The sequence below is a fragment of the Acinonyx jubatus genome, chromosome E1, assembly GCF_027475565.1.
Source record: "Acinonyx jubatus isolate Ajub_Pintada_27869175 chromosome E1, VMU_Ajub_asm_v1.0, whole genome shotgun sequence".
Taxonomy (NCBI): Eukaryota; Metazoa; Chordata; class Mammalia; order Carnivora; family Felidae; genus Acinonyx; species Acinonyx jubatus.
Window position 1 is genome coordinate 28,292,112 of NC_069397.1, and position 11,418 is coordinate 28,303,529.

The window sequence follows — 11,418 nt, forward strand, 5'->3', positions numbered from 1 at the left end:
CATGGAAGGGCAGAGCACCTTCCCTCCCTCCTGTGGGAAACGGCCAGGGGCAGCTTCTGCCCCTGACGTTGGCACGGCCCGAGGGGCCCTGCAGAAGGGGGCCTCGCCCTGGGACAGGTAGGACAGGGGGAGTTGGGAGTTTGGGAATCCATGTGGAGCTAGCCAAGCTATTGAGCAGTTTGCAGATCACTTTTCAGGACTGATCCCTCGGGACTGACGAGGGATGGGGTGGTCCAAGGGGGAGGAAAAGTAGTTTTTTTTTTTTCAACGTTTTTTATTTATTTTTGGGACAGAGAGAGACAGAGCATGAACGGGGGAGGGGCAGAGAGAGAGGGAGACACAGAATCCGAAGCAGGCTCCAGGCTCCGAGCCATCAGCCCAGAGCCCGACGCGGGGCTCGAACTCACGGACCGCGAGATCGTGACCTGGCTGAAGTCGGACGCTCAACCGACTGCGCCACCCAGGCGCCCCGGAAAAATAGTTTTTAAGACCTAGCCACTTTCCCCGCAGAGAGGCCTCTGGCCTGCTAAGTTGGATTTTGGCTGACCCCTAGAGCTCAGTAGCAGGTGCAGGCCCCAGGGTGCGGCTGGAGGCTCCTGGGAAAGAGCACGTGTGCACCCAGATGTGCGTGGATGTCTGTGCGGCACGTGCCCTTGCGAGAAGCCATTCGGTGTGCTTGCTCCCCCGTCAGGGTAACACTGGGGGCTCCAAGCCCACGAGTGGAGAGAGAGGCCTGCCCTCCGTGGCTGGGCCCGGGTCCCGGGACCAGGAGAACCGCTGGAAGCAGTACCTGGAGGACGAGAGGATCGCGCTCTTCCTGCAGAACGAGGAGTTCATGAAGGAGCTGCAGCGCAACCGGGACTTCCTCCTGGCCCTGGAGAGAGGTGGTGCACCGGGCGTGGTGCCGCGGTCACTTCTGTGGTGGGGAAGGGGGCTGGAGTTGGCTTTAGCCTTGGGGCTCAGATGAGGCACTGAGCTGGAGGCCAAGGTGGCTTCTGTCCTGTTGATACACGACCCCCACCAAGTTAGCCCCCCCGGGATTCTGCCAACAGGGACACAGGTCAGTGGCCAACTCTTCTCCCTCCCCTGGGACTCAGAGCAAGAGGGATGTGCCTTCTTAGGCCCTCTCTTTGCCCCTGTGCCAGGCACTGGCCGTGGCGTGGAGCTGGGTCCATAGGGGCTCTCTGAGCAGAGGACATCAGAGCGGGGCCTCTCAAGTGTTTTGGCAGTTTGGGTTATCTCTGGCTGGGGACTGTAGTTCCCAGTCTGGCTGCCTTTCTCCTTCAGGGTGGGAGTGTGTTTGTGGTGGGGTGTGGTGAGAGGCCTGTGGGAGGCCTGTCTTGTGAGGGTGTGCGTGTGTGTGTGTGTGTGTGTGTGTGTGTGACTGACAGTGTGTGGTTGGGGAGGAGTAAGGTGTGCAGAGAGAAGGTTGGCTCCAGACCTGCAGCACAGGTGCTGGGGTCTCAGGGCCTGGCATTTTATTTTATTTTATTTTACTTTATTTTTTTTAAAGTTTATTTATTTTGAGAGAGAGAGAGAACAAGCGGGGGAGGAGCAGAGAGAGAGGGGAGAGAGAGAATCCCAAGCAGGCTCCATGCTGTCAGCTGTAGAGCCTGACTCGGGGCTGTATCCCATGAACCGTGAGATCATGACCTGAGCTGAAATCCAGAGTCTCTTAGCCCACTGAGCCACCCTGGTGCCCCAGGGCCTTTCCTTTTAAATGAAGGGTTGGACTACATGATCTCTCAGCGTTCTTCTAATTCTGATGTTCTAACATTCCACGTGCTTGTCAGGGCAGTAGTTTCTATGGTACGGCTGGTTCTTTGAGAGCCGGTTGATGTGTGTGTGCACATATTTTGTGTGTGTCATGTGAGATCTGGGGCCTTAGCCGCCAACGACCTCCTGTGTCTCAGCCCAGGGTGCCCCTGGGAGAGAGCTAACTGTCCTGACAGGAATGTGGTCCTTTTCCAGATCGCTTGAAATACGAGTCCCAGAAATCCAAATCCAACAGCAGCAGCAGCAGCAACAGCGTGGCTGTGGGAAATGACTTTGGCTTTCCCTCTCCTGCCCCAGGTAACCTTGCCTTTCTAGGAGAGAGGCCCAGAGGGCATAGAGGCTCACACCCTAGCTGTGCTTTGCATGTTTGGAGTTTAGAGGTAGGGTGAGGAAACAGGCTGGAGGGGAGGGTTCTGACCCCACCACCGCACTGTGGCGTCAGAACTGTGAGTGACATGGCCCTCCACTTAGCAGGCCTGGACTCTTACCAATCCAGTGGCTGCTGGAGCCCCCCCTGGGATTGGCTAACAGGCTGGCTGAGCTCAGAAAGTGCCTGGAGCATGGCCAAGAAGGGGACATACCACATCACATATGTCCCGTGGTGGGTGGGCTCCGGAAGGACTCAAAGACTTCTAAGGCTTGATCTCTGCCCTGGGGAATGCAGGAGAAACATCCTCAAAATGGGTAGAACCAACCAGCAAAGCTGAGGACACACTGGTTATAGCAAATGCTCATGGTGAGAAGGGCAGGGAAGGGTTTATTCATTCAGTCGCTGGGGGAATACCTGTTGTAGCCAGGCCCTGCCCTAGTGTTGGAAGAAGAGAACTTTGAGTTTCATGTGCAAGGTGGTAAGAAGCAAGAACTGCCTCAAAAGAGGGGCAGGCCCCTCCAGGAGCCCTAACCCGCTGGAGGTGGGCCAGGAAGGGACAGCAGGCTGTTGGGATGCACGAATAAGCCTCGGGCTGGAGCTGGGAACATGGGAACAGAGAAGTCTAGGAGGCCTAGATTCCGTACTTGACATCTGGACCTTGCCCATGTGTCCCCGTGTGTGCGTCGGGGCCCCTAGCCAGTCAGTTCCTCCTTGCGTACATAGGCTGCCCACCTCAGAGGAAGAAGCAGCAGCGGCTTTTGCCCAAAGCACACCTCACGTCACGCCATGGAGTGGGGTGGTAGGGCAGAGGATGGGACCTCAGCTGATCCCAGCTCAGAGAAAGAAAATCCTGTGGAACTGATTCATAAGCAATTGGCTTGGAGCTTAGGCCCCACCAGATGTGCATCTGGTAGTCTTAACGACAGTCTCTTGTCCTTGATCCTGAATTAACTAGACACACCAGGGCTGCTGGGATGGATCATAATGACTCACAGGGGACTTAGCAGGCAAGGTGACTCGGGATTAGCCGAGTTGCAGGGTGGAGAGCAGGGGCTTTAGAAGGGCAGCGAGGGATGCAAGTGGGTGCTGAGTGATCGGGGAGACTCTAGGTGGCCAACTGGGTTTTGACTTGGGAACTGGCCCTATTCTCATTCCTACTCATTGTCTAGGGAGTCAGGAACTCCATGTCTGGAGGGAGTTAATGGAGGAGCTGACCCAGGCAGGAAGGAGAAGGGAATCGGCACGGACAAATGTCTGCTCTGTGCCCACGCCTCGTCTCCATTCCCTTATTAACCCTCTCACTGGGTCGGGCTGCAGGCCAGCCTCTGTGTGCTGGTGGGTATCTAACAGCCAGATCAGGGTGCAGGGGCAGCCCCGGTGCTTAGCGTCTGGTGACTTCCATGATGTAAACACTCCCACCATACTGGTTTCAAGCTACCAGCATGGCTTTGCGGAACACGGAGTTATTCAGAGCAGTGGACGGTTGGAAGAGTGTGTGAGCCACGCACACAGGACATACCACTGTCTTGCCTTTTACACAAAAAGGCAAAGCGGGGCTTGGCAGAGAAAGAAGTCCGCCTCAACCCCTAGTGTCCTTTCTTTCTTTTTTTTTTTATTTTATTAAAAAAAATTTTTTTTAATGTTTATTTATTTTTGAAGGAGAGAGAGAGAGTGCAAGCAGGGTGGGGGGCACGGAGAGGGAGACACAGAATCGAAAGCAGGCTCCAGGCTCTGAGCTGTCAGCACAGAGCCCGACGCGGGGCTCGAACTCACGAACCGCGAGATCATGACCTGAGCCGAAGTCGGTTGTTTAACTGACTGAGCCACCCAGGCACCCCTCCTTTCTTTTTCTTTTTTTTTTTCTTATGTTTATTTTTGAGAAAGAGATACAGAACATGAGCGGGAGAGGGGCAGAGAGAGAGGGAGACACAGAATCTGAAGCAGCCTCCAGGCTCTGAGCTGTCAGCACAGACCTGACACGGGGCTCGAACTTAGGAACTGTGAAATCATAATCTGAATCAAAGTTGGAGGCTGAACCTACTGAGACACCCAGGTGCCCCTAGTGTCCTCCTTTCTTAAAGCTCCCTCTTAGTTAGGGAAGAAGCCTGATTTTTGCCTCTCTCCTCAAATGGAAGGGTTGGGGCCGACCCCTGTCCTATGGGGACAGCCCTGACCTGCTTCCCCTGGGCCCCCAGCCCCGGGGCCTTGGGCAGCTACTCTTCCTCTGCAGCCGGACCTCAGAGGTGTCTTCCCCTTCCAGGAACCGGTGACGCCAATCCTGCTGTGTCTGAAGATGCCTTATTCAGGGACAAGTTAAAACACATGGGAAAATGTGAGTCCTGCCTAGGCCCCCTCCCCATCTCTTCCAAGACAGGCCCTGTGGCCTCGTAGGAGGGAAGGAGCCATGGGTGTTTTTAAGGTAGCTGACTCTGGGTGAACCAAAGTGACATTTTAAAAGCAGGCTGGCTCCCTCAGCCTTCCTGCCTCGCTTCCCTCTCTGCGGCTGAGTGTGGGTACAAATTAAGTTTTAAATCCTCTTGAGCCAGCTGTCTGCAGAAAAATAATAATGTGCTGCACCCACCCCACCCCGTCCCTGTTTCAGAGTTCACGTTCTTTGTGGCTTGAGGGGACTTGGCCTGATGAGTGGGGAAGCCCGTGTTAAGCCCACTGTCTGCAGGCAGGAGGCCAGAGGGGTCGGTGACCTCTCCCCGCAGAGTCCTGCCGGCCAGGATGCACCTACCCCCCTCCTCCCCTCCCCACCGCCCAACCACGTGTGAATGAGGCTGCCATCCTTCCAGGCTCCATTTCAGGGAAAATCTCGGATTAGTCATGGAAATCCCAGAACCGACTCTGGAGGTGGTGAAGGGGGCGGGAGAGGCGGCGGGAAAGACAGCCAAGACGCATCGGTGTCTGTCACAGCTGGGGAAGGAATACCCGGATCTCGGGCTGCCTGCCTGGGCCTGGTCCTGCTCTCGGTGGCCTTTGCTGCCCCTGCAGGCCGGGCCGGGAGGGCAGCCTCCCTGCTTGGGGATGCCCGGCCACCCGCCACTGCAGCCACCGCCGCCCGCCGCATTCCTGTCGCCCTCCCACCCAGGGGAGGGAAGGCGGGATGGCCCTGTGGCTGCGGCTCTCCGCTCACGGGTCTCTCTGCCCCAGCCACCCGGAGGAAGCTGTTTGAGCTGGCCAGGGCCTTCTCCGAGAAGACCAGGATGAGGAAGTCAAAGAGGAAACACTTGTCCAAGCACCAGTCGTATCCTTTCCGGCCTGGCGCTGGGGGGCTGCGGGCGCCGACCCACTGGCCAGACTGCCGGGGCTGCGCTCTCCCTGGGGCTGGGACCGGCTCTGCAGCCACCCCTCTCCTCCGCGCGCCCGAGGCCAGCCCACCGCCCTGCCTGGACCACCTTGACCGGCCCTGGGGACAGACCAGCGTCTCCTGCCGCCTTCTGTGGGCTCCCAAGGAGAGAGCTCCACTTTCTGGCCGGGCTAATCTGCTCTTGGGAGAAAACTTGGTTCTTCCACTGAAACCAGCGAACCTCTCCCTGATTTCCTGAGTTGAATTGACCTGTAGATCTTGCTACCTCCCCACTTTCCTCTTTGTCCCCCGCCTCCTCGCTTTCAGTGGTTCCTTGAGGAAAAATAGGGTTTTCCACATTTTAACCTAGATTCCCACCCATGCTTGTCACATGGGACCCAGGCTATTAGAAGCTGAAACGGCCAGTGGGGAACAGGGAGGAAGCTCCTTCTCCACCCCCAGAGATGGGAGCTGGGTGAGGAAGTCTTCCCCCCCCCCCCCCAAGGAAAGGAGGCTTTGAGGAGCCCTGGGGGAGAAGGCTAGAAGGGGAGGAGTCTCCTGGGCTTGCAGTGGGTGGCAGCCAGCCAGGGGCAGGGGGCGGTACAACTGGAGGACGATGGCAGTGCCCCCCACCCCTGAGACGTTTTCCTGAATGGCCTGGCAGGCTGGGAGCTGCGGTGTCAACGGCTAATCTGCTGGACGACGTGGAGGGTCACACTTGTGGTGAGGCGAGGAGGGCAGGGAAGCCGGAGCTCTAAGTTGCTTGTGATGGGTGATCCTCCAAGAGGAGGGCCCGGGTATTTCATGGGTGGGCCCAACCTGGGGGGGATACATCATGGATAGGTGGGCAGGTGACCCAAGGAAATGGGTCCTCCTGCTTGGTTTGTGTCGCCTCTCCCTTCCACTCCCCGAAGGGGGCCCCGGCCGCACCTCCACCTAGATCTCTCCCTGGAGCACAAAGTGTCAGGTGCTGTTTCTGGGGAGTCTTCCCTGGGGTGGGAGGGGGCAGGCAGGCCTACTCACGTGGAGGGGCCTCACCTTTGAGAACCAAGCGCTGTGCAGTTTTAGTCTCTGGGCCCAGACACCTTTCAGCGTGCATGCAGTCCCTCCCAAAAGACACTGCCTTAGGTGCTAGCAGGCCCATAGCTGAACCTGATCCTTAGGCCTCAGAGCAGAGGGGCCCTTTGGTCAGGAGATACCCAGAAGCAAGGGCCAGGGGGGTCTTAGAGGCCATATGGAGGGTGCAACTTCCGCACCCATTTTACAGAAGAGGAGGCTGAGGGAAGAACTTGTCCAGGGTCTCAGAGCTCAGTGATGCAGCCAGGCCAGCAGCTAGGTATTCTAACTCCACACTGTGCCCTGGTGCCCTCACCAGACCCACATATCCCCCCGCCCCCACCCCACCCCAGAGTCAGCTTGTGCCCCAGCAAACAAGGGGGATGGAGAAAGTTGGGTCAGTTCCCTTGCCCAGCCTGGAGGACATGCCTGCGCGACACCCTGCACGGTGGAGGATGAGACAACTTCCCTCTGCTTTTCAGATGAAGACTTCCGGGGAAGGCGTCAGGAGGCACCCAAGATGGAGGAAGCCCTACGGGAAGGACAGTAAGAGGTAAGGCCTGGAGTCACAGCTGCCCAGAGACCGGGCCTGCCATGCCCTCCTCGAGGTGTCTTCCCAGGGCTCCGGAGGCATTGGGTTCAGGCAACTGGATGGCACAGGTCCTGGTTTTCTTCCCTTGTTGTGAGAGGGGACATGGTCTTCTGCATGGAACTCGTCTTTGGCCGGCCTTCCTTCCTTCCTTCCTTCCTTCCACCAGAGTAATCACACCTGCCTGTGCCAGATCCTGGGAAGAAGGGGGGGAAAGTCCGCTTTGACCTTGAGAGTTTACAGCCAAATTGAGAAGACAGTCCAGGATACACACTGCACAGTGGGAGGGCCACTTAAGAAAAAGTGACATGGCCTCACCACAACCGAGCACACGGAATCCTCCCACTGCCTGCTTGGGTTGGGTGGTGTAGGATCGGCCAAAACCAGATGAAGAAACAGCCTCTCTGGAGGCAGCTCTGTTTCTGGCTGCAGCCCTGGGCCCTCAGGCTGCTTTTCCTCCTCTTAACCTGTGCATCCCCGGGGTTGGCGGGGGGCGGGGTGTGGGGGTGTGGATCAGGGAATGTCAACACCTCCTCCAGGGCTCAGCGGAACCTGTCCCTGTTCCAACTCCCTCTCTGCCCATGCTTCCTTCCCCTAGCCGCTGTCCTACAAGGCTCCTTGAGCGGACGGTGTGGCAGGTATGACCCTGTTTGACTGAAGAAATACTTGCCTCCCTCAGGATAGTTGTAGTGGAGGGAGATTGGCCAGCTGGCCTTCACATCACTTCAAGGTGACTGCCTGTCACACCCCCCCCCACGATGTGGACACACTCAGTCTTTCCTCATGCACGGAGCTGCACCCACGATTTCCACTGGTCCGGAATGCTCAAATACATCCAGCCGGGGAAGGGCCCCCACAGCCCCACTGCTGCTGCCATCCGGTCTCCTTTCCACTGCTCCCCGGGAAACTGTGTCTGGTTTCCCCCACATCAGGACCTTGCCATCATTTATTTCTCTCCCCAAGTCTTCGAGCTTTTCCTTTTCCAGCTTCTTCCTCAAGTCTATACCCTGTTCCTCCTCATCTTAAAAGCCAAGAGATTTCATCGTTTCCCTTCATTGCCTGACTTGTGAAAAAGTGGCCTCCTCTCCACCATCCCCAGGTTGACCCAGGAAGGTCACCGGCAGGACTAGGTCCTTCTCCGGTTCTGTATCTTTGTGCCTTGCCCCGCCCCCCTACCCTGCTTCTGTGGCCCAGGGCTCCTGGGCCGCCTTCCTCTCTTCCTCTCTGCTGTGTGCTTCCTGCTCCTGATGCCCCTCCGGGTCCCTCCACCCCAGCTCCCCCGAGGTCCACCTTTGACTCTCTTCCAAGTCTTCTCACTCCTCTCTGGCAGTCCACCATGCTCGTTTACAGCAACAGCGATACTTCTGTGCAGTGGGCTCCAGAGTCTGAATCTCCCTCTCAGTCAGTCCGCCACATCCACCCTGCATCTCCACCGTGCCCAGGATTGTCTTTCCAGCCCTGGGTATGAACTCACTGGCAGCCAAACAACACCTTCCTCCCGACTTCCCCATTTCATTTCCCCTACCCCTTTCAGCCCCGCGCTGGCAAACTCTCACGGCCTGGTTAATGCTTGCTGGTCTCTTCGCTGCCCCTGCTCTGCTCACCCCATCTCCGGGACACCACCTTCCTGCCATTTCCCTCTTGCTGTTTGAGCGAGTACAGCTTCCGAACTCCCAGCCTGGTGTGTGTGGCCCGCTGAATTCTGACCCCAGTTTAGTTTTCTGCCCCTCCAGGTCCCCTGGGTCCAGCTTATCTGAGCTACAGCTGCGTCCCGGAATGGGCTGGCCCCTTCCCCACCTCTCGGCCTTTCCTATCCAGCCGCTTCCCCAGCCCCCTACTCTATCTCTAGCTGCCAGAGGCCCTGCTCCCGCTGTTGTAGGAGCTTGGGTTTGGGGGCGCAGGGCATGACCCGAGGCAGAGTTCCAAGGCTGGCATAGAGTCCCCGGAGGAAGGACAGGGCACCTGTCTTTGGTATCTTCTGCCCCAAACTGTCTCTCCAGGAACCACTGACAAGGAAAGACCCCTGGGCTCCACTGAAACACTTCATCCATCTCTCTTCCCCACCAGATGCCAGCAGTTCCTCCTCACCGGACAAGATCTGACCTGGCAGAGGCGGCTGGAGAGCAAAACCGGCCCCCAGCTGAAGGGCCCAGCTGCAGCCGGACAGATGGTGCTTGAGTACTGAGGCCTCGTGATTCTCCGGCCCCAGTCCAGCCCAGCCACTGCCACTGCCACTGCCACTTTCACAGGACTTAGAACTTTGGAGTTTTGTGCTGTGATTGGAGGAAGGACCTGGGGCCCCTAGGGGCAGCAGCCAATCATGGCCCCTTTTGTAGCCAGGCTGTTCTATGGGCAATGAGCAGAAATGCAGGAACCACCACCAACTTGACCCCCCCCCCCCCACCTTGTTTAAAAAAATCCCGGAAAATAGGCAAAGGCTGGGGTGCCCAAGAGGGCAGGATGGTGAAGCCCCGAAGGCAGAGCCCCTGCCTCTCTCCTTTCCCCATCTCTCCTTCTGGGCAGCAGACACTGCCCGACAACCCCCCCCCCCCCCATCCCCATCCTCAGCTCCCTCCTGGGCACCTTGGGCCCTTGATTCCCATGATTTCCTGCATCCCAGCCGTTTCCCCAGGGCTGCTGACACTTGGTACCATCCCTGCACAGAGCCGTGGGTAGGAGAGCCCTGGGCAGTCACTCAGGCTCCCTCTGAGTAGTTACTGGCCACCGCAGAGAGGTATCTACTGACCGCCCCTCCGGCTGCCCCTGGGGTTTGCATGGGCCCCCAGCAGGGACGGGGAGGGTGGCCCCCAGGGAGCTGCAGGACTCTGGTCAGGCAGGAGGATTCTTTACTGTGGCAGGAGACAAAAACCAATGCTGGATGGGAACTGGGGAGGCGGGGGGAAGGGGGGGGGGGCGCGGTTCACGGGTGGGGTAGGGGCCCTGAGCAGAAGTCCTGCTGTCACTAAGGGTGAGCAGCAGCAGGTTCTGAAGTGATCCTTGAGAAAGTGCAGGACTGAGGAGCGTGGGGGATGAGGCTGCCAGCCTGGGTGGGGGCGGGGCGCCTGGGGCAGAAGGGCTTGCTGGGCGTCTCTTGCCTAGAACAAGAAGGTGAATGATCCAAGGAGGCACACTCCGGTTCTACGAGCCTTACCGGGCACCGACCACTGCCAGTGGGAGGGTGGCTGGCCCGGTCTCTCCGGCCAGACTTCGAGACGGGAACGCGCTGACCTCTCCGGAGAACCCGGGAGCCTGGGCAGGCACGAGGCGTCGCGGCCCCCGCAGTGGAGAACCAGCCCAGCCCAACCGCGCGGGGTGGGGAGGTTGGAAGTGGGAGCCAAGCCTCGGCGGGGCCCTGATGGCCGCAAGTCGCCCCTAGATAGTGAGGACTTGGCGGGCGCGATCGCACCTCCTTCCGCCGAGGCCGGGCGCACTCGGTGGCCCAGCTTTCCCAGCGCCCTCCGAAGAGGCGGCCCCCGGAGGACGTGGGGGTGGGGATCGGGACGCGCAGCGCCGCAGCGGAGCCCGACCAAGTTTGGCACCCGCGCGGGGCCTAGGGCGCTGGCGCGGGGCCGCCCGCCCTCTGCTGCTCCCTGCGACCCGCCTGTGGCCCCCGAGGAGCCCCTGGGCCGCCAGCCCGAGCTCCGAACAGCCTGGGCCCGGCGGGCAGAGGAGGGGCCTCTGGGCTGTGGCCGTGACCCTCCCGGCGCATGGCGGGGAAGCCCCAGCCCCACGTCTGTGTGTGTTGCTTTGTTAGTTGTTTTTTCTCCTATGTGTGGGTTTTTTCTTGGAGCTGTTTCATAGGAATTCCTGTAATAAAGACTTGGTGTTCTCTTGGTGCTCTGATGTGGCCGGCAGCGTGGGCTGGACCCTTCCTCCTCTCTTCTTGTCCTGGGCAGGGTTTGGCCCCTGGAGCCCCCCTCGCCCCCGAGGGTCACCTGCCTCAGTTAACCCGCAGCGTCTGTAAGGCCCCGAGGGCTCAGCTTTCGCCGCAGCGCACTCCCAAGAGACCTGCCGCCCGCAGGGCAACCTCGCCCACCTGCTGCTTTGCTCTGCGCAGTCGCCTTCCTGTTTTGCCCTGGGGAAAATCCCTAGCTCCTCGGCAAAGGAAAACTCCAAGGCAAAAGCCAGTGTGTGGCGAAAGCTTACCCAGATATCCAGAAAGCTTCAGGAGTGACGCTGACGGGAGGCTGCAGGGAGGTGCAAAGGCACGTAGAGATCTTCCCATTCAAGGAAGGACCTCTAGCTTTCTTTCCCTTACTCCCCAGCAGTGTAGGACTACTGCCCATGCCAGGGAACTCCCAGCCCAAAGAGGAAGCTGGTGCCCTTTGCAGACAG

At 58.9% G+C, this 11,418-nt stretch overlaps 1 protein-coding gene across 3 annotated transcripts in view; it reads left to right on the plus strand.

The window, feature by feature from the left end:
• CUEDC1 (CUE domain containing 1) overlaps positions 1-10,919 on the plus strand; it is an 83,458-nt gene extending 72,539 nt beyond the window's left edge. For 2 of the 3 annotated variants that reach the window (XM_027034208.2, XM_053212740.1), the window contains 7 exons: positions 692-884; positions 1,972-2,073; positions 4,407-4,478; positions 5,303-5,396; positions 6,103-6,161; positions 6,977-7,047; positions 9,151-10,919. In XM_027034208.2, coding sequence (XP_026890009.1) covers positions 692-884; positions 1,972-2,073; positions 4,407-4,478; positions 5,303-5,396; positions 6,103-6,161; positions 6,977-7,044 — 588 coding nt within the window. In that variant the 3' untranslated portion in view covers positions 7,045-7,047; positions 9,151-10,919. The remainder of the gene's footprint in view (positions 1-691; positions 885-1,971; positions 2,074-4,406; positions 4,479-5,302; positions 5,397-6,102; positions 6,162-6,976; positions 7,048-9,150) is intronic. The other variant, XM_053212741.1, reaches the window with a different exon arrangement.
• The last annotated feature ends 499 nt before the right edge of the window (positions 10,920-11,418 follow it).